Raw genomic sequence first — 21527 nt, 5'->3', positions numbered from 1 at the left:
TAAAAAATTCACGATTTTGAAAAAAAATTAAAAATGCAGGATTAAAAAAAATATTAAAAAAACACGATTTTGAAAACAATATTATAAATCCACGAATAAAAAAATATGTTTAAAAAACTACGATTTTTAAAATAATGTTATAAGAAAAACTACGATTTTGAAAAAAATATTATTAAAAAATCCACGAATAAAAAAATATGGTTAAAAAATCTACGATGTTGAGAATAATATTATTAGCAAAACCATGATTTTGAAAATAATATTATTAGCAAAACCACGATTTTAAAAAAATATTATTAAAATCCACCATTTTGAAATAAATATTATTTAAAAATCCACCATTTTGAAAAAAAAATATTATTAAAAAATCCACGAATTGCAAAAAATGTAATTAAAAATCCACGATTTTCAAAAAAATATTATTAAAAAATTCACAATTTTGAAAAAAAGTATTAAAGTAAATCCGCGATCATAGAAAAAACATCATTAAAAATCACGATCTTGAAAAAAATGTTTACATGATAAACACATATTTCTTGGTTTATGTCAAGTAAAAGCAAAATTATTATCGATTATCATGATAGTGAGCACTGTAAACGTTCCCTTGGACCGTACTGCTATTCCTCCTATTTTCTTAGAATACACTATTTCTTTTGGCACATTGAATATTATTTGAATGTGGCACAAAATTGTGAACAGCTTCTGCACCTCCACTGCTCATCACTTCTCCATTACCATCTATCACTGAGTTATTCAACGTGGTGCTGCCGCCACGCCTTAAAACATGCCACATTGCCACCGGTTTCCTCAAAGATGAAAGCATTTGATGCCAATGCCGTAACCCCTTACCGTTTGAACAACTACTCCCAGCAAATACATGACCCAGGGGTGTTACCGTTGTGGGATCATCTTGCGTTGTACCATAGACAGTTAGACGTATTTGCGCCGTTGTCAGACTTTGTGGCGGCAAACTGAATATCACAAATTCATTGAAAACTGGACAACGATCCTTGCGTTTCAACGAAGTACGTTTCTTGAGAACCTTTTTGTCGTTGTTCATCAAATAGACCTGTCAACCAAAAATACACATGTAATAACTTAGGGGTTGCATCCAAATATATACAAATTATGTGTGTAATTTACCTTAACGAAAATGTTTTGTATGTCATGCATAATATCCGGATTTCTTTTGCTAGGCACTCTTAGTTGTAGATTACGGGCTTTGACCACCACAATGGTAATGCGTTCTGCTGTCGGCAAATAACTGAGAGAAAACATCAGCTCACCCCATTGTGCATTGATTTTTCGAGAATCGGTCAATGGTATCCATGTGGTTGTGGGTTTGGGTATTTCACCAATTTCCATTTCAGCTTCACCTAAAGAAACAAATTTCACACCAATTAAATTTTCAATGAATAATTTCCGGGAATTCTTGCCACAAACGAACCTATTAATGTGTGGGCATCTCCATTGTGAAACAAATGGAACCATAACGAATGCCGGACATAATGTTTACTTAACCAGAAATGTAAAGCTTCATTATAGGTTGGTGTTGATGAGTCCTCTACCACCTGTTTGAAAAATAATGATAGTTAGGAGAAATCTAATAGGAGGAGGGGGGAAATATTTACTTTTGTTTGCAGGGATCCAGTTTGATCGGGCACCAAATAAACCCTTACAAATGTGTCAATGGAATCCACTTTAAAGGGCAAGATTAGACCTTTGGCCTCGATAATGTTAACTTGTAAATCAACTCCCTGTGGTGTTATGGAGTTTCTGAAAGTGAGAAGAAAGAGAGGGATAACGGATTAGAGAAAAGTATTCTTAAGTATATTGCCTTATAGGCTCCTACAACTTCTATGGGACGCGTCCACAAGTAACGGATAGAAAAATGTCTCCCTAAAAGAAGCGCTGGTACTCCTGAGGAGCACCTCAATACGCAATTAAGCGAAAATTTATTAACTTTAGTGGTCGAGGTATAGTACGGAGTGGTCTGTAGTCAAGTATTTCATATTCGAGATCATAATCCAAGTTTGGTTGTTCTTGTAACATTTTAATATTATTAAAAAATCAACGATTTGGAAAAAAAAAAAATATTATTTTAACATCCACGATTTTGAAAAAAATATTATTAATAAATAATCGACATTAAAAAATAATATTAAAAAATCCACGATTTATAAAAAAATATTATTAATAAATAATCGACATTAAAAAATAATATTAAAAAATCCACGATTTATAAAAAAATATTATTAAAAAATCCACGATTTATAAAAAAATATTATTAAAAAATCCACGATTTTGAAGAAAATATTACTAAAAGTCCACAATTTTCAAAAAATACTATTATAAATCCACGATTTTGAAAAAATTTTATTAAAAAATCCACGATTTAAAAAAATATTAAAAAATCCACGATTTTGAAAAAAATATTATTAAAAAATCCACGATTTTGAAAAAAATATTAAAAATCCACGATTTTGAAAAAAAATATTAAAAAATCCACGAATTACCTGATAGCCATTGCTGCTAATGCTATGTTTTTCCATATTAATTATTTGATATTAAATATAAGTTAAATAATAACATAAATAAATAAATAAAATCCACGATTTTGAAAAAATTGTTATTAAAAAATACACGATTTTGAAAAATATATTATTAAAAAATTTACGAATTAAAACAATAATATTTGAAAAATCCACGATTTTAAAAAAATAATATGAAAAAATCCACGATTTGAAAAAATTATTTTTAAAAAATAAACGATTTGAAAAAAAAAATAATATTAAAAAATCCACTATTTTGAAAAAAATATTATTAAAAATCCACGATTTTGAAAAATATATTATTAAAAAATCCACGATTTTGAAAAAAATATTATTAAAAAAATCCTGCTGATGTTCATTGCTGTTAATGCTATGTTTTTCCATATTGATTATCTTATATGAAATATAAGTTAAATATGAATAAATAAATAAAATCCACGATTAAAAAAGAAATATTAAAAAATCCACAATTAAAAAAAATAATATTAAAAAATCCACGATTTTAAAAAAATAATATTAAAAAATCCACGATTTTAAAAAAATAATTGTTAAAAAATCCACGATTTTTTAAAAATATAAAAAAAATCCACGATTTTGAAAAAAAAATTGTTAAAAAATCCACGATTTTTAAAAAAATATAAAAAAAATCCACGATTTTGAAAAAAAAATGTTAAAAAATCTACGATTTTGAAAAAAATTGTTAAAAAATCCACGATTTTGAAAAAAAAATTGTTAAAAACTCCACGATTTTGAAAAAAATATTATTAAAAAAATCCACGATTTTGAAAAAAATATTATTAAAAATCCACGATTTTGAAAAAAATATTATTATAAAAATCCACGATTTTGAAAAAAATATTAAAATATCCTGCTTATAACCATTGCTGCTAATGCTATGTTTTTCCATATTGATTATTTTATATGAAATATAAGTTAAATATGAATAAATAAATAAAATATACGATTTTGAAAAAAAAACTTTATTAAAAAAAAAAACGATTTTGAAAAACATATTATTAAAAACCCACGATTTTGAAAAATATACTATTAAAAAATCTACGAACATATTTGAGTAATCCACGATTTTAAAAAATAATATAAAAAATCCACGATTTTAAAAAATATTAAAAAATCCAACAATTTTAAAAAAATATTAAAAAAAAATCCAAGATTTTAAAAAATAATATTTCAGAAATCCAATATTTAAAAAAAATAATATTAAAAAATCCAAGGCTTAAAAAATCCAAGGTTTAAAAAATATTAAAAAATCCGAGGCTTAAAAAATATTACAAAATCCAAGGCTTAAAAAAATATTAAAAAATCCGAGGCTTAAAAAATATTAAAAAATCCACGATTTTAAAAAAATAATATTAAAAAATCCACGATTTTAAAAAAATAATATTAAAAAATCCACGATTTGTAAAAATATTAATTAAAACCTACGATTTTGAAAAATATATTATTAAAAAATCCACGATTTTATACAAATAATATTAAAAAATCCACGATTTTAAACAAATAATATTAAAAAATCCTCGATTTAAAAAAATATTAAAAAAGCCGCGATTTTAAAAAACTATTAAAAAATCCACGATTTTAAAAAATATTAAAAAATCCACAATTTTAAAAAAAAATATTAAAAAATTCACGATTTTGAAAAAAAATATTATTAAAAGATCCTGCTGATAGCCATTGCTGCTAATGCTATGTTTTTCCATACTGATTATCTTATATGAAATATAAGTTTAATATGAATCTATATATATAAAAGAGCTTAGTGATGAGTGAGTGAGTGACTGACTGCATATCATCGCCCAGACGAAACCGCTGAAGCTAGAATCTCCAAATTTTGGTGTGGGTTGCTGTTGGTGTGTAGGGGTGAGATAAGGCTGGGTTTTTGGAAATTCGACCTAGAAGGGTACGAAAAGTACTAGAAGGTACTAAATATGGTACCCTTTGTATTAGGCAAACGGAAAGAGCTGAAATTTGGCATGAAGGTAACTGATTGAGAGTTAGAAAGATGTACCAAAGGGTTTTTGGAAATTCGACCTCTAAGTGTACGAAAAGTACTAAAATTTACAAAATTTAGTACCAATTGTATATTTTGAACGGATATAGCTAGAATCATGGAATTTGTTATGGAAATCAAGGTTGGGAAGTGGTGCTTCTAAAAGGAGATGGTTTGGAAACTTCATACTCATGTGTACGAAAAGTACTAAATGGTACTAAATTTAGTACAATGGGGATTTGGGCGAACGGATAGAGCTGGAATCTCGAAATTTGGAATTGACATTACTGGTGGAGTGTAGGTATGAGGGAGTTTTGGAAATTCATACTTATGGGAACGAAAAGTACTAAATGGTACTAAATTTAGTACAATTTGGATTTGGGTGAACGGATAGAGCTGGAAACCTGAAATTTGGAATTACGATTACTGCTAAAGTGTAGGATTGAGATATGAGGGTAGTTTTGTAAATTCGTACTTATGTGTAAGAAAAGTACTAAATGGTACTAAATTTGGTACTATATGGATTTGGGTGAACGGATAGAGCTGGAATGCTGAAATTTGAAATTGGTATTACTGTTGGAGTGTACGATTGGGGAAGTTTGGAAATTCGTACATAAGTACACATAAGTGTATGAAAAGTACTAAATGGTTCTAAATGTGGTACAATGGGGATTTGGGTGAACGGATAGAGCTGGAATCTCGAAATTTGGAATTGAGATTACTGGTGGAGTTTAGGATTGTGGAAGTTTTGGAAATTCGTACCTATGGGTACGAAAAGTACTAAATGGTACTAAATTTAATACTGCTTGGATTTCGGTGAACGGATAGAGTCCGATTCCTCAAATTTGGACTGAGGGTCACGGATGAAGAGTAAGAGAGATGTAGTAAAGGGTTTTCGGAAACTATGTACGAAAAGTACTAATTGGTACTAAATTTGGTACAATGGGCATTTGGGTGAACGGATAAAGCTGGAAACCTGAAATGTTGAATTGAGATTTGTGTTGGAGTGTAGGATTGGAGTAGTTTTGGACAATCGTACTTATGGGAACGAGAAGTTATAGATGGTACTTAATTTGGTGCAATGGGGATTTGGTTGAACGGATAGAGCTGGAATCCCGAAATTTGGAATTGAGACTGCTGTTGGATTGTAGGATTAAGGTGATTTTGGAAATTCGTACTTATGAATATGAAAAGTACTAAATGGTACTAGATGTGGTACAATTAGGATTTGGGTGACGGATAGCGCTTGAGTCCTGAAATTTGAAATTAGGATTACTGTTGGAGTGTAGGACTGACGTAGTTTTGGAAATTCTTAGTTATTCTTAGTTATTTGGAATTATGGTTACAGTTTAAGTGAAGGATTGAGGTAGTTTTGGAAAATTGCACTTATGGGTACGAAGAGTACTTAGGTTAGGGGATGTTATCGAAATACGTACCATATGTATACGAAAATTACGAAATGACACTCAATTTGTTATTAGTCAGGGTGAGTATTGGTGTGTGGCGTTGGCATATGAAGGTGGTTTAAGAAATACGTGTATACCATAAGTATACGAAAAGTACTAAATCGTTCTAAATTTGGTATCGGGTGTAGGAACAGAGCTGGAATTCTACAATTTGTTCTTAGAGTCACTGTTTGTGTGTGGTATTAAGATATGCAGGAAAAAAATACTATGAAAAGTACTAAATGGTACAGAATTTGCTACAATTTGTTTTTGTGTAAAGGGGTTTTTGGAAATTCGTCCTAGAATGGTACGAAAAGTACTAAAGGGTACTATATATAGTATCCATTGTATTAGGCGAACGCGAAGAGCTAGAATTCGGAAATTTTGAACGAGGGCAGTGATGGAGAGTTATAGAGATGTACCAAAGGATTTTTGGAAATTCGACCGATAAGTGTACGAAAAGTACTAAAAGTTACTAAATTTGGTACTAAATGTATATTTTGAACGGATATAGCTACAATCTTCAAATTTGGTGTGTTAATCAAGTTTGGGATATGGCGTTGATATAAGGAAATGGTTTTGGAAGTTCGTACTTATGAGTACGAGATGTACTAAATGGTACTAAATTTGGTACCATTTGGATTTGAGTGAATGGATGGAGCTTGAAACCTGAAATTTGGAATTAAGATTACTGTTGAACTGCAGAATTGAGAAAGTTTAAGATATTCGTACATATGGGTACGAAAAGTACTAAATTTGGTACAATTTAGATTTATGTGAACGGGTAGAGCTGGAATCCTGAAATTTGGAATTAAGATTACTTTTGAAGTGTATGATTGAGGTAGTGTTAGAAATTCGTACTTATAAGTACGGAAAGCACTAAGTGTTACTAAATTTTGTACAACATGGATTTGGGGGAACGAATAGAGCTTGAAACATGACGTTTTTAATTAAGATTACTGTAAGGGTGTAGGGTGTACTAAGTGTACAAAAAGTACTAAAATTTACAAAAATTTAGTACCAATTGTATATTTTGAACGGATATAGCTAGAATCATGGAATTTGGTATGGAAATCAAAGTTGGGAAGTGGTACTTCTAAAAAGGGAGATGGTTTGGAAAATGCATACTTACATATGTGTACGAAAAGTACTAAATGGTACTTAATTTGGTACAATGGGGATTTGGATGAACGGATAAAGCTGGAATCCTAAAATGTGGAATTGAGATTTCTGTTGGAGTGTAGGATTGAAGTAGTTTTGGAAAATTGTACTTAATGGGAACGAAAAGTTATAAATGGTACTAAATTTAGCACAGTTTGGATTTGGGCGAAAGGATAGAGTACGAGAGATGTACTAAAGGGTTTTTGGAAATTATGAGTGTACGAAAAGTACTAAATTTGGTACAATGGGGCTGTGGGTGAACGGAATCTCTCGCTGGAATCTCGAAATTTTAAATTGGGATTACTGGTGGAGTGTAGGATTGAGGTAGTTTTGGAAATTCGTACTTATGTACTAAATTGTACTAAATTTGGTACAATGGGGATTTGGGTGAACGGATAGAGCTGGAATCCCGAAATTTGGAATTGTGATTGCTGTTGGAGTGTAGGATTAGGGTAGAAAATTCGTACTTATGGATATGAAAAGTACTAAATCTTACTAAATTTGGTACAACTTGGATTTGGGTGAAATTTGGAATTACGATTACAGCCGAAGAGTAGGATTCAGGTAGTTTTAAAAAATCGTAGTTATGGGTACGAAAAGTACTAAATTTGGTACAATTTGGAGTTAGGTGAACAGATAGCAGTGGAACCCTGCAATTTGAAACTATGATTATTGTAGCCCTGTTGCATTGAGGAAGTTTTAAAAAATCGCACTAATGGGTACGAAAGTTCTCAATTGTTCCAAATTTGGTACAATTAGGAATTGGACGAACGGATACAGCTGGAATCCTGAAATTTGGAATTAAGATTATTGTTAAAGTGAAGGATTGATGTAGTTTTGGAAAATCTTACTTGTGGATACGAAGAGTACGAAATAATAATATGTTTGGTACAATTAGGAATTGGACGAACGGATACAGCTGGAATCTTGAGATTTGGAATTATTATTGTTATTATTTTGCATTAATGTCAGTGTAGGGTTGAGATATGTCGTCAAAATACGTACCATGAGTATACGAAAAGTACTTAATGGTACCCAGTTTGTTTTTGGGTGTAGGGACAGTGCTGGAATCTGTATTTTTTGGAATTAGGGTGAGTTGATCTGTTAATGTGTAAGGGTGAGATACGGCCGATCTTTTTGAAAATCGAACTAAAGGGGTACGTACAGTACTAAAATAAAAATAAATATTGATTAAAATTGGTATTAGTGCAACAACATTTTCAGTGTTGCAACAGTGCAATTTCCATACTACATATTGTTTATTTTTTGTATCCTTTCCGCACACGAAGTTGCGGGCACTTTGCTAGTATATAAATAAACCACGATTTTGAAAAAATTGTCCACGATCTGAAAAAAAATATTTTAAAAATCCACGATTTAAAAAAAAAATATTATTCAAAAATCCACGATTTTGAAAAAATATTATTAAAAAATTCACGATTAAAAATATATACTATTAAAAAGTCCACGATTTGAAAAAATTTTATCCACGATTTTGAAAAAAATTGTAATTAAAAAATAAAAGATTTGGAAAAAAATATTATTAAAAAAATCCACGATTTTGAAAAAAATTGTAATTAAAAAATAAAAGATTTGGAAAAAAATATTATTAAAAAAATCCACGGTTTTAAAAAATATATTATTAAAAAAATCCACGATTTTGAAAAAAATGTTATTAAAAAATAAAAGATTTTGAAAAAAAATATTATTAAAAAATCCACGATTTTGAAAAATATATTATTAAAAAATCCACGATGCTGATAAAAAATACCAAAAAAAAAAATAAATTACCACAGACCGACCTATCGCTTTATATGTGGTTAACAAGGTTTTTTATCTGCAACCAAGAGCTGCCGGATATAGACTTGAGGACCTTATTCCTACATCTCAGCTTATCGCAGATAGTTGTGGCATGCGCGGACCACGTGAACATGCTGTCGAATGTGACCCCTACAATCTTAGGGTAATTAGTGGTCGGAATTCTGCTCGACCATGTCATTCATGACAGTGCTCCCCTCTGCAGTACATGTGGTGAACGGCCACTCTGTACTTTTAGTGGAGGATATTTACATATTACTTGCGTGGAAAAAGGTGGTAACATCCGTCAAATAGGAGTTCAGCCTTTCACAAATGACATCAGGGAAGGTATCTGAAGACCAGATCGTATAATCATCCACATACGTTACGATCTCAATACCGTCTGGAGGGATGGACTACAGGAGAGGTAGAGATTAAACAGTTCTGGAGATATTACCCCACCTTGGGGAACTAACTATGTATTTCAATCTATGGGGCTTGAACTTCTTGTTTCTGAATTCCACGTACGACTGGCGTCCACACATATAATTGATTATCCAACGTTTCAAAAATGGCCGGACGGTGACAGTATAAAAGGCTTTTGATACGTCGAGCGCCTCCAATACTGTCCTATCGCACGGCATGCTCTGGCGTGCAAATCTGTTGTAGTGATGTACTGCTTAGGGACCCATGCTGATGAACGGCAACTGGATAGCTATTTCTGACGCTTGGGAGGATTAAGGCCTCCATGGTCTTTGCTACGTGCGGCAAGCGAAATCGGTCTGCCCGATTCACATTTGCTAGCATCTTTACCTGGCTTCAGTAGCGGGACCACCCTGCACATTTTCCAGATTCAGGAATTATGTGGGTTCCTAGCGACAAGTTGAGAACTTTAGTAAAATACTCGACTCTGGCTAATCCAGCTGCTTCAACATTTCCATGGAGATTACATCAGGACTCAATGCGTTAGATGATTTAGCGTTCCTGATTGCATTCGATACATCATCCATTGTAAACTTTGGTGGTTCATCCTCGGTAGGAAGAGATCCAATGCGAAATAGTACTCTTTTCTGCGTCCTGTCACTCCAGGGTTACTTGACAAATTGTCGATTAAAATAACTAGAACACCTCTTCGGATTAGTCTGAGGTCCTATCTTCCTTCTTTCCAGGGTTCGAGAGTGACTTGACCGTTGCCCACAATTCACTTATTCCGGCTCCAATGTTGCAACTTGCAACTCTTCAGATGATTTAGCCACTAGTTCCGCTTATGCTGACCGACCCAACTGTTAACTTTCAGTGTCAGCTTCCTGCCGCTCATTTGCTAACCCAGTCGCTTTTGCTGGGAAATTTCGGGTATTCGACAGGCAGGTATATAGCGAGCGGCTGCAGCAGTGATGATGCCGCGGAACGTCCTTTCTGCTTTCTTTCTGCTACCCAAACATCAGATGGTTGTGGCAGTTCTCTGAAGCGGTGATTAGTGAACTCTCTGAAAGTAGCCCATTTAGATTTCCCAGGATTAATGCAAGTGAGGCGTTCAGATGTAATGAAATCGGGTGATTTGCTGCTGGAGACAATTATGGGGAGATTGCCTGAGCCTAAAGAAACGACCTGAAATTTGGTCTTATTTCGGGTATTCGACTAGCGGGTATGAAGCGAGCGGCTGCAGCAGTGATGATGTCCCGGAAAATTCTCTAAGCTACCCGAGGATCTGAGGGAATGGATGATTGGTAAATTCTCTGAAATGCTCATGGTTCAAAAAAATACGGCGATCAGAGGTTATAAAGTCGCGTGGTCTGTTGACGGAGACGATGATGGGAAGATGGTTTGAGCCAAGGACCGGGTGCGGCAATGGTGGTGTCCGGCGATCTGTTACAATCTCCTCTTATCCTGGTAGGAACGTTTTATTCAAAACGTGGGGCTATTAATGCACCCCTCTGGTCATTGCCCAGGACGGGATGTCAAACCCCATGATGAGCACTGAAATCCCCTAGAACCAAGCGGTTTTTACCCTCCAATAGCGAACTAATGTCGAACATATAACGCAATGCACATCATCGTTGGTAAGTAGACATTCAGCATCTCTACCTCGGAAGTCCCACACTTTACTTTCAGGAATGATGCATTTCCGGGGCACTAAACAACAACATAGGGTGATAGATTGTGCGTTTGTTGTTGTTGGTGAGACTGCGGGGGTGTCTCGTATTCTGACGTCGAAGTTAAATCCGACTACGAAGTTCGAGACACGCTGGGAGATGCAACATATCGCCGCTTTGTTTGTTGTTGATGAGAGGACTGCGGGGGTGTCTCGTATTCCGACGACGAAGTTGGAGACAAACTGGGAGATGTTATGGCGCATCAACATAACTCCTACAGGGAAGTAGTCCTGGATGGGTATAAGACCACCTCACCCAAGTTGACATATGGTTGATGCGGATCTGGCAAACGCAGCAGACGGAACTGTTAACGGCACGGACCAAATGAGCTTGGAAGAGGTGTTTAGTCTTTGTTTTTATTTTATTTTAATATTTATTTTATTTTATGTTATTTTATTTTATTTTATTTTATTTTATTTTATTTTATTTTATTTTATTTTATTTTATTTTATTTTAATTTATTTTATTTTATTTTATTTTATTTTATTTTATTTTATTTTATTTTATTTTATTTTATTTTATTTTATTTTATTTTATTTTATTTTATTTTATTTTATTTTATTTTATTTTATTTTATTTTATTTTATTTTATTTTATTTTATTTTATTTTATTATTTATTTATTTTAATATTTATTTTATTTTTATGTTATTTTATTTTATTTTTTTATTTTTATTTTTGCTTTTGTTTTTATTTTTATTTTATTTATTTAGCCTTCTTTGGGCGTATAAAATATTCCAGCATATAATTGTCAGTTCAGGTCCACGATTTCACCATTATCCAAACAAAATTGCTGGATTTTGGTATTTAGTCTTCGGTGGGGCTACAACATTTTTCCTAAGCAATTTCATATAGAACGGTACCTCCCGATTTTCGGTATTTTACAGATTTTAGCCACATTTCCTGTAAATAATTGCCGGTTTCGGTGCAAGAATGGTGGGAATTTATGAAGATTATGTTTCAGCCACATCAATCAACCAACAAAATTTATGGTGGAGGGTAGAAAAAGTTCGGTCCTGCTCAAAATCCAAGAGTAAACAATATCTGATCTGCAATGACCCTTTTAGGGTCTCTAATTAATCAGAAGACAATGTTTAATCCACTAATACTCACTTGTCATAGTTCAAGCCCACACACAGATATCCCGTAATCTGGGTATAGCTGGACTGATCAAAATCATTAGTATAGCCCAACGACTCATAATCCGAGTCCACAGATTCGCAAGAAATTGCACGTTCCAATTTACCACCATCTACCAACGAAGTCATGCTGCCCGAATTCAAGGAAGTCTGGGAGCTATTGCGGCGCCACAAACCAAATGGTGTGTCTTCCTGCATAAGAAAACGGCTAAAATTCCATGATGACGATGGTGAGGGGGTTCCACCATTACCCATATCGCTGCCGTTACCATTGAGCTGGCCATTTAGACTACTCTGTTGTTGTGTTGTTCCCGTACCTCCAAAACCACTATAACCAAATTTCCTAAAGAGAAAATCTTCCGAAATTGTTTTCTGCAACATATGTGGACCTTTGATTTTTCTCGCCACATGGACAAAAGGATTGCCGGGATTTGGCAAGGATTGTGTGGGATTTTGGAAAACATTGGCCAAATTTTTCAATGAAATCATGGGAGATTCATCCTTGGTGGTGGGAACTTCAGTTTGTGAAAAGGAACGACTGCGAAATGTAAATGGCACCGCAGAGGGTGGTGGTACTTCGTTGTGAGAGGCCAAACTTGGTTTGCGATACGAAGAGATGGTGTTATATTTTGTTTCTTCTATGAAAGGATTAGCAGGAATCGTTGCTGCTGTTGTTGTTGCTTCGGTTGTTTTTGGTTCAGGTATGTCGTCATTGGTCATTTGATTGATTGATAAGGCAGTGTTGTAAATTGTTTTTGTTGTTGCTGTTGTATTTTCTAGAAAAGGATTGGTGTTGTTGTTATTATTATTGCTAAAGATGTTGGTATTAGCCCGCTGTAAGGGAGGTCTGTCCTGGCGCATGCCAGAACTTTTAAAGCTATAAGGATTGTCTTCTAAGGAAAAACCATTTTGTTGAGGTGATTTTTTGGCTACAGGTCGGGGTATGGCTGTGTTCGGAATGTTGTTGTGGCTGGCAATACCGCCGCAAATCGTGGTGTTGACATGATTCGTTGTTACTTTAGGTTTGGGTGGTGCCTCCAATGGAGGAATTTCCATGGGACTTGTGTGTTTCAAAGATGAGTGTCCATTCGCTGAGCGGAATATATTAACCGGTTCATGATTGCTTAACCCTGCAGGACATTCATTAGTCAGTTGCAGGGAAAATGTAACAATTTTTGGTTGATTAGTGTTGTGGCTTGAGGGAGATGGAGAAGCTGCTGCGTTGGGTGGACCTGGTGCTGGAGCAGGTCGCAGTGGTTGTGGTGGTATCTCTAGATCATTTTGCCCCAAGTTCCACAGTGGGGTTGTGGCATGCTTGGGTGAGTTTTGATGTTGAGTGTTCTTTAACGAATCTTTGTCCACCGTATCGAACCGTTTAAAGCTGCCACTTGAGCTAAGCAACAGCTCTGAGCCTGAGTGGATCTAAAAGGTAAGAGAGGAAACAGGAATTATCATACCTACATATAATTTTGGGAGAATTTTACAACTCACCATATAACCATTTGGCTTGAACAGCTTATGGGCCGACAATCCAATCTTCTCTTCCTTATACGAACGTGACCACACCGCCTGGCGATGTCCAAAATAACGATATAGCAACAAGCCAAATATTACCAAACATAACGCTATCAATATGGAACTGGTAAGGGTCAGTGATGATGATTCATCCATTTTTCCCAATTGTATTATTTGTCTTCTCTCCTCTTAACAAAATCTGTCACACATTTTACACCAAACGTTTGCCATCAACATGCTCCTCCTCTTCTAAAATAAAGAAAAAATAACAAGAACAAAAATAATTGAAAATAATTTCCATCAATGTGGAGGAAAACTTGCGAAGAATATAATAGACTTTTCGACTACAACAGCCTCCGGTTCAAAATAAAATAATAACAACAAACATCACATTGTACTTATTCAATACTTTTTTTGAATAGATTTTGAAATCAATTCAAAAATGTATACTTCTTTGACGGTAGGGCCATCCATCCGCTCTTTCATATGGGCTAAAGTTTCATTTAAATTAAATTATCAACACACACACGCACACACAGTTTCATTGTTGTGTGATGTGCTGCGACAGCTTAAAATTCTGGGTCTTGTCCATTCCATAGATATCCATCCATTCAATACTCATCCATACGTATGGTATATATTATTGTTATTATTGGTGTAAAGAAGAGGTAAAATTGTGTATCAATTTGCCTTCATTTCAGTTTTTTTTTTTTTAATCGCACAGCTTGAGATGTGTCTGTCTTTGGCGTATGGGGTGCTTTCATGTCATATCAGATTACAAAAGTGGTTTGAAATGAAAAAAGTCGAAAACATTCATTTTGTTATTCCGTGGGTCAAAGACTATGCGGCGTGGCCCGCGGCAACAACTCGTGTAATGAGAAAAAGAGGAAGAAGTGATCACTTTTGAGTGGGCTGACAGATTCCAATTGAATTTGAAATGTGATCTAAAGCACAGCCATGCACGATTTGAGAATCGTACAAAATCAACATCGATAACAAACAATTCTACCACTGGATTCTGGCAACACATGAACGCACATGCAACCATTAGACCACTCAGGTGCATATTCTTCCGCCATTTTTACCTCTTGGAGGCGACTATTTCCCTCAACAACGACTTTATTGTTCTTTAAAAAATCTATAAATTGATTAATTTATCGAAAACAGGATTTATCTTTGTCGCTTCTTCATTTCATAAGTTCACTCACTTCCCCGTGGTGTCACTTGGGAAACTACATTTTATCCTCGGGGAAACATCATCAAAAATACCTTTATAATATTTTAGGCACAGTTGTTTTGGTACCGCAATATTTTTGGTCCACCCGACCATGTGCTGCTCAATCTATGTCCATTCTCCCCTCAAACATTCATTAGAGGTAGTATCTGACCATAATATACGACTCAATGGCATAAACACATATTTGTTGACACACATCAGTCGAGGTCTTAACCAGAGCAGGCCGTGAGACTTTTGACCTACCGAAAGCTTTTGATACTATGCCAACTATGCCAAGCTGTTCGAGGATATAGAGAAGACTTTCCTCCAGTCCTCTTTGAAACGCTGGATAATGAACTACATATATCTACGGACGCCATACGTTTATAGAATTCAGAAATACGAAGTCCAGAACCCGAATAGTGAAACAGAGATTTCCCCAACGCGGGGTGATATTTTCAAAACTGTTTAACCTTTCTGAAATTCCACAAACTCCAGAGGGCATAGATATCGTAATCTAAATATCTACATAACTGACTATCTGGGGAATATGGAATCACTGCCCCACTACCCCAAGTTATTGAGGGTAATGTTCGACGCGCACAAGCCACAGATATTTGCGACAGGATCAGAAGTAGGAACAAGGTTTTCAAGTCGTTGACCAGCAGCACTTGGGGTACTGACAAAGATACCTTGTTGACTTCTTATCAAGCAATAGACCGGTCTGTGGTTAGCTATGCGGCACCAGCTTTTTTTATTCCTCTTGGGGACATAATCTATCATGACATAAAACTTTTATACCCAACACCACTATGTGTGGAGGGTATTATAAGTTGGTTTTGGTATTTGTAACGCATCGAAATAATGGTCGTAGAACCATACTTATACCTATATACCAAAATGAATGTCTCGACGAGCTGACTCGATCTGGCTATGTGTGTCCGTCCGTCCCTCCAAACCACGCTACAGGTCGCAATTTTGATCGGATCGTCACCAAATTTTGGTTGTTGATGAGGGTCCCGAAGGGGAAGAAGCCTATTGATTTTGGTGATGGTAGGATAATATTCAGGGGTCGGAATGGGCAAAAAACTTATTTGGAGAAAAAGTCAACGTTTTATTTCAAAGCGAATATCTCCGCATCTATAAGGGTATATTAAAAGCCCAACCTGCTAATGAAAATAAAAAATATCACCTTTACAACGATGTATAGCAGGTTGTCGTAGATGGACAAACAACGAAGATATCGTAATAGTCGCTAATACAACCCAACTTTTCATTTTTGCGATTTTACTTATAATGACGAATATCACAGCTTTGGTTAGGGAGCTTCCAAAAGCAAAGCCTGACTGTGAAAGTAGAATATCCCACATTTACAATGATGCGAAGTAGGTTGGTGTAGGTGGCCAAATAACGAAATTTTGGGAGTATTGGGGGGTCCCACAGAGAAAAAAGCCTATTGATTTTGATGATGGTCGGATAATATTCAGGGGTCGGAATGGGCAAAAACTTATTTGGAGAAAAGGTCAACGTTTTATTTCAAAGCCAATAGCTCCGTTTCTTTAAGAGGTATATCAAAAGCAAAACTTGACAAGGAAAGTAACATATCACCTTTACAAAGGTGTGTAGGCTGTTGTAGGTGGTCAAACAACAGAGATATCGCGATAGTCGGTAATGCATCCCATTTTCCGATTTTTTTGTAATCACGCTACAGGTCGCAATTTTGATCGGATCGTCACGAATTTGTTGGGAGTTGATGCGGGTCCCACATAGGAAGAAGCCTATTAAATTTGGTGATGGTCGGATAATATTTAGCAGTCGGAATAAGCAAAAAGCTTATGTGGAGAAAAGTCAACATTTTTTATGCGAATATCTCCGCTTCTGGTAGGAGTATTCCGAAAGGAAAGTCCGCCAATGGAAGAAGAAAAGATCTCCTTTATAGTGATGCAAAGTACGTTGGCGTAAGGGGGCAAACAACCGAGATATCGCAAAAGTCAGTAATATATCAATTTTTTTACATTTTTTGACCACGCTAGGGTTGGAATTTTGATCGGATAGTCACGAAATTTTGGGGGTTGATGGGGGCCCACAGAGGAAAAAGCCTATTGATTTTGCTGATAGTCGGATAATATTTAGGGTTCGGAATGGGAAAAAACTCATGTGGAGACAAATTAAACATTTTATTCTTTGAATATATCGGCTTCTAGTAGGGGTATTCCAACGGCAAAGCCTGTCAATGGAAGAAGAGAATATTACCGTTACATTGGTGTAAAGTAGGTTGGCGAAGGTGGTCAAACAAGGGAGATATGACAATAGTCTGTAATTCATCCAATTCTTCCATTTTTTTTCCAATCAAGCTACAGGTCGCAATTTTAATCGGATTGTTACGAAATTTTTGTTGCTTATGGTGGTCTCAGAGAGAAAGAGGCATATTATGCTTGGTGGTAGTCGATTATATTCCCTAAAAGAAATGTTATCTAGTGAATAGGGTAGTGGTGTAGGGTATCACATGGTCGGCCCCGTCCCGACTACAGCCTTTGCTCACTTGTTATTTCTTCAAATGATTTGTTTATCTTTTTTAGGTCTGCATACAATTTCCTCCGCCGAGAATTCTGTGGTCGGCCGCCAAAACGGCATTGAAATGTTAGAGTTGCACATTGGAAGAATATTTAATCCCGCCAGAATGCCGCCTGAGGACTACAACGGGATAACTTCTCATGACACCCGTGGACTTTCATGAGGAGACGAAGTTTTTACTGTACATCAACACAAAAATATGTTATTGATACAGTAGTATCAACAGACTATTGGACAGTCTTTCCCACCCAGGCGTGTCTGGAGAGATATTCATGACCTTAATGACGCCGCCTGACGATTAATTGGAAATACGTATATTATATGTATTGCATATATTTTTTGGTGTCGATTTTTAGTCCAGCTTTATTTGCCAACCGCACTAGATCTTTTATGTTGTCTTGCATGTCGCAGACCCTGTGTGACTCAAGGCAATTATCATCTGCATATGCAAAATCCTCGAGCTGGTTATACAGCCCCCCATGTTATACCTCTCTTCTTTATTGCATACCTTTAGCATGTTGTCATATGGTATTATTGCAAATGGAAGCGGTGGTCATGGACAGCCTTGACGTACTCCAACGTTTATTTGGGGTACTTAAGGCCTCGTCACATAAGAGGATTTCTGGCTTAATTCATTAAGTTGCATGTTCTTCCGACTTTAAGTCAAAAGTCAAAGCATACGAAATCGTGTTTCAGCACACATTCAGCCGCGTAGTGATGCCGCATCTCTACGTCTAAATTATAAAGTACTTACATATGTATATGTCGGCATTGGAGTATATATGTCGTCTTTTTAGGGATTTTGACAATTATTTCTTCCGTCCAGTTATCTCTCTTTAAATTCTTGAATGATTTTGGCGTAGAGTAGTTCTAGGCGTATGATATCCTCTGCGGCAGCTTTAATGCGTTTAAGTTTGGCGTAATTTCCTCCATGCTTGGTGTTACAGCATTAAGGGCGAAACCTATACCTCTGCGTGTTGCGTGTGCGTTCAAAAATACAAAAACAAAATACATGTATTTGTTGTTTTCAATTTGAAATACATGTATTTTGTTTTTGTATTTTTTAACGCACACGCAACACGCAGAGCTATAGGTTTCGCCCTAATACCTAATTTTTTCAATGTTGTTCGGTATTGTCATTAGTGTCAGTAGTTTCAAATTGTAATTTTTTGGAGTCATCCGCTTTTTCCGTAGCAGAGCATAATCGTGCACTTATAACCCGTCATTGGTCTCCATGATTTAAGAGCACTCTTCATTTGTTTGGCTACTATTATGCCCACTAGGGTTATGACTTTTTTACAACCTCATATCCCTGTATCATAGCGTGATGAGTTTCTACATAAGACTACATAAAAATTAATTATAAAGTGATTCGATAAAAAAAGCTTCCGCACAAAAACTTTTAAAGCTGTTATTTTTCAGAACTTTTGACCATTTCCCGAGTCACTATAAGCGGATATTTAACTGAAAACAAGGTACAGGGGCACACGACATAACCTAAATGACATAACCGTTGGTTTCTCACTATTTTGTCGTCGAAATATTACATATATCGCTTATTGACTTAAAGAGTAACACATTTCAAAAAATCTAGTTTCGAGAAAAAAATCTAGTTTCGAGAAAAAAATCTAGTTACGTAAAAAACAAACTAACACCTACCCAGACAAGGGAGACTTCTCTCATATCATATTAGCTCAATGATACGGGACCTACTGTTTATTGCCGAGTCCGAACGGCGTGTCTTAAGACACCACTTGTAGAGAAGTTTTACATGGCTGAAATACTCAGGAAATGTCGCCATCATTACTGAGGGGTATTTTGCCACCGTTGAGAAATTTTTGATGTTGCCTGGCCGGGGAATCGAACCCACGACTTTCAGTGTGCAAGGCGGGTGTGCATACCATTGCACCACGGTGGCACCCGCACCTAGCCAGATATCCGTGTTAAATTTCTGTGCAACATAAAGCATGATTTGAAGCGTTTTATTGCTTCATAAACTCCAAAAAAAACTTTTGTGTTGAATTATGCGAAACTCGTAGTAAATCAGCTGTAACTCGTCGAGTTTTAGAGATATCACCATGAAAATTTGACACAAGATAAAGTAGAAGTCGTAGAAAAAAAAACAGAAATTGCTAACTCAGAAAACGCATTTTTTGAGTTATGTCACTCTTTGAGTAAATGAGCGATATGGTAGTATTTCAAATCGTCCAAAAATAGGCAAATACAATAACTTGTATGTATTTCAGTTAAAATTATTACTATATGTGGTAAAAAAAATAAAATGTTAAGTAAAGAAAACGATTGCCAATTCATAAAACAAAAGAGTTTTGTGACGAATGACTATCTAGGAAACACTTTTTTTCAAAAAAAAAAAAAAAAAAAAAAAACAAAAAAAAATGTGCACTATAGGTCAAGAGGGCCTGTGCCGATCATCATATACATATTTTGTGGGCTTATTGAGTACGCCACCACCCCAACCCTCACTTGCCGCTTCTGGGATGTTTGTGGAACAATTATACCATATTATTAATTACATAAAAATCTTTTTTTAAAGAAGATATTTTTTTAATATTGAACTTTTTTAGACAAAAAATACCCTATTATTTAAAAAAATTTGAATTTTAAAAGTCCACATTTTATTAAATAAATATTTATCAAATTTCCTCGTCTAAAGACAAGATTATTAGATATTTTATAAGCCAATAGAAATATGTGATGATCCGTCCAGCATGATAGCGGACGCGCGCGGTTTTGTGTTTTCAGGGTATTGGGAAAAATAATTTAACCACAATAACTTTAAAAACTTCTTGTTTTTAAAATTTAAAAGAACAAATCTGTGATTGAGCTGGTCTTACTTTAAAAAGTAAGAAAACTGCCAAAGTGTATCGAAAAATAATTATGGTATGTACAGTTAGGCAACAAATGTATTGCAAAAACCAAAATTGTAGAAAATTTCATTTAATTGTTCGTTTATGGCAAAAATTATGTAAAAACTATACGGTTTTTGTGCAAATCTCTTGCTATAGGTGCCTAAAACAAAATTCCGTCAAAATATGCTAAGTTTATTTGCGATTTATAAAAATACGGTCAAAAACAAGAATTAACTACTATTTGGGGGTGACAATAAAAGTATTGCAAAAATTACCAAATCGATGGTTTCTTCGAGAATTACCAAAGGTATGTATGTTCCTTAATGAGTTGTCTATCCACTTTGAACATTCATTAGAGCATTAATGAGCTTAGTTAAACCAAAAATTAAGGCTCGGTATGTTCAACTCTAAGGATACTGGTTCCCCAACAAATTACATGAAAAAAACAATTACAAATGTCAATATATTGTTACGAATGTAACTGATAGGTTTAAGTTAGTTTAGTTTAATTTCCGTTAATTTAAAAATTTGAATTGTAACGTAAAGTTTTTATTACGCAGTTACTTTATTTAAGCAGCAACAACTACCATGTAGAACTCTCTTCATTATTCTGGATGTTACTTTACCTTTCATTAATGTGCTTTTATTTTGTTTTGCCATAGTCATGTAATTATTGTTTAGTTTGTCACTTCTTTTCTTACATTTATTTGTTGTTGTAATTACGTCATTGATCATCCCCCATGTATGTATGTGAGTATGGTTGTTCGCTTAGTGCGAATGTGCGTCTGTGTGTTCGTTGTACAGATTCGAGGTGTTGCCATATGCTCTAGATATTTCTCGAAAAGGGAGACTTTGGGATATAAATGCAGGGGAACTGGCAATGACGGAGTTGAGTTGTGTTTTAAGCGTTGAACTGAACAGATCGGTTAAATAAGAGCTGCGTGCTAACTAGAGACTTGCTGTGTGCTTAGTAATTAAAGTCGGTTTCGAATAAGTGTAATAAAGTAAATAAAGCATTGTAGAAACGTAATCTAAAACGAACCCTGTTTTATTTGGTACAAATCGTATCGGGGAATAAAACAACGTCTACACGGACAT

General features: G+C 34.8%; 1 protein-coding gene across 5 annotated transcripts in view; it reads right to left on the bottom strand.

The window, feature by feature from the left end:
- Positions 1-326: 326 nt before the first annotated feature.
- Positions 327-21527, bottom strand: part of Syt12 (Synaptotagmin 12) — a 45874-nt gene continuing 24673 nt past the window's right edge. For 3 of the 5 annotated variants that reach the window (XM_073977909.1, XM_073977903.1, XM_073977904.1), the window contains exons 2-7: positions 13746-14018; positions 12229-13676; positions 1632-1776; positions 1448-1571; positions 1144-1376; positions 327-1069 (exon numbers count right to left, since the gene is read on the bottom strand). In XM_073977909.1, the coding sequence (XP_073834010.1) occupies positions 635-1069; positions 1144-1376; positions 1448-1571; positions 1632-1776; positions 12229-13676; positions 13746-13925 (2565 nt within the window). In that variant the 5' untranslated portion in view covers positions 13926-14018 and the 3' untranslated portion in view covers positions 327-634. The remainder of the gene's footprint in view (positions 1070-1143; positions 1377-1447; positions 1572-1631; positions 1777-12228; positions 13677-13745; positions 14019-21527) is intronic. The other 2 variants (XM_073977908.1, XM_073977907.1) reach the window with 1 other exon arrangement.

This window comes from Musca autumnalis, unplaced genomic scaffold, assembly GCF_047663935.1.
Source record: "Musca autumnalis isolate F117 unplaced genomic scaffold, ASM4766393v1 scaffold_3, whole genome shotgun sequence".
NCBI classification, from domain to species: domain Eukaryota; kingdom Metazoa; phylum Arthropoda; class Insecta; order Diptera; family Muscidae; genus Musca; species Musca autumnalis.
This window is presented reverse-complemented; position numbering and strand designations above follow the sequence as displayed.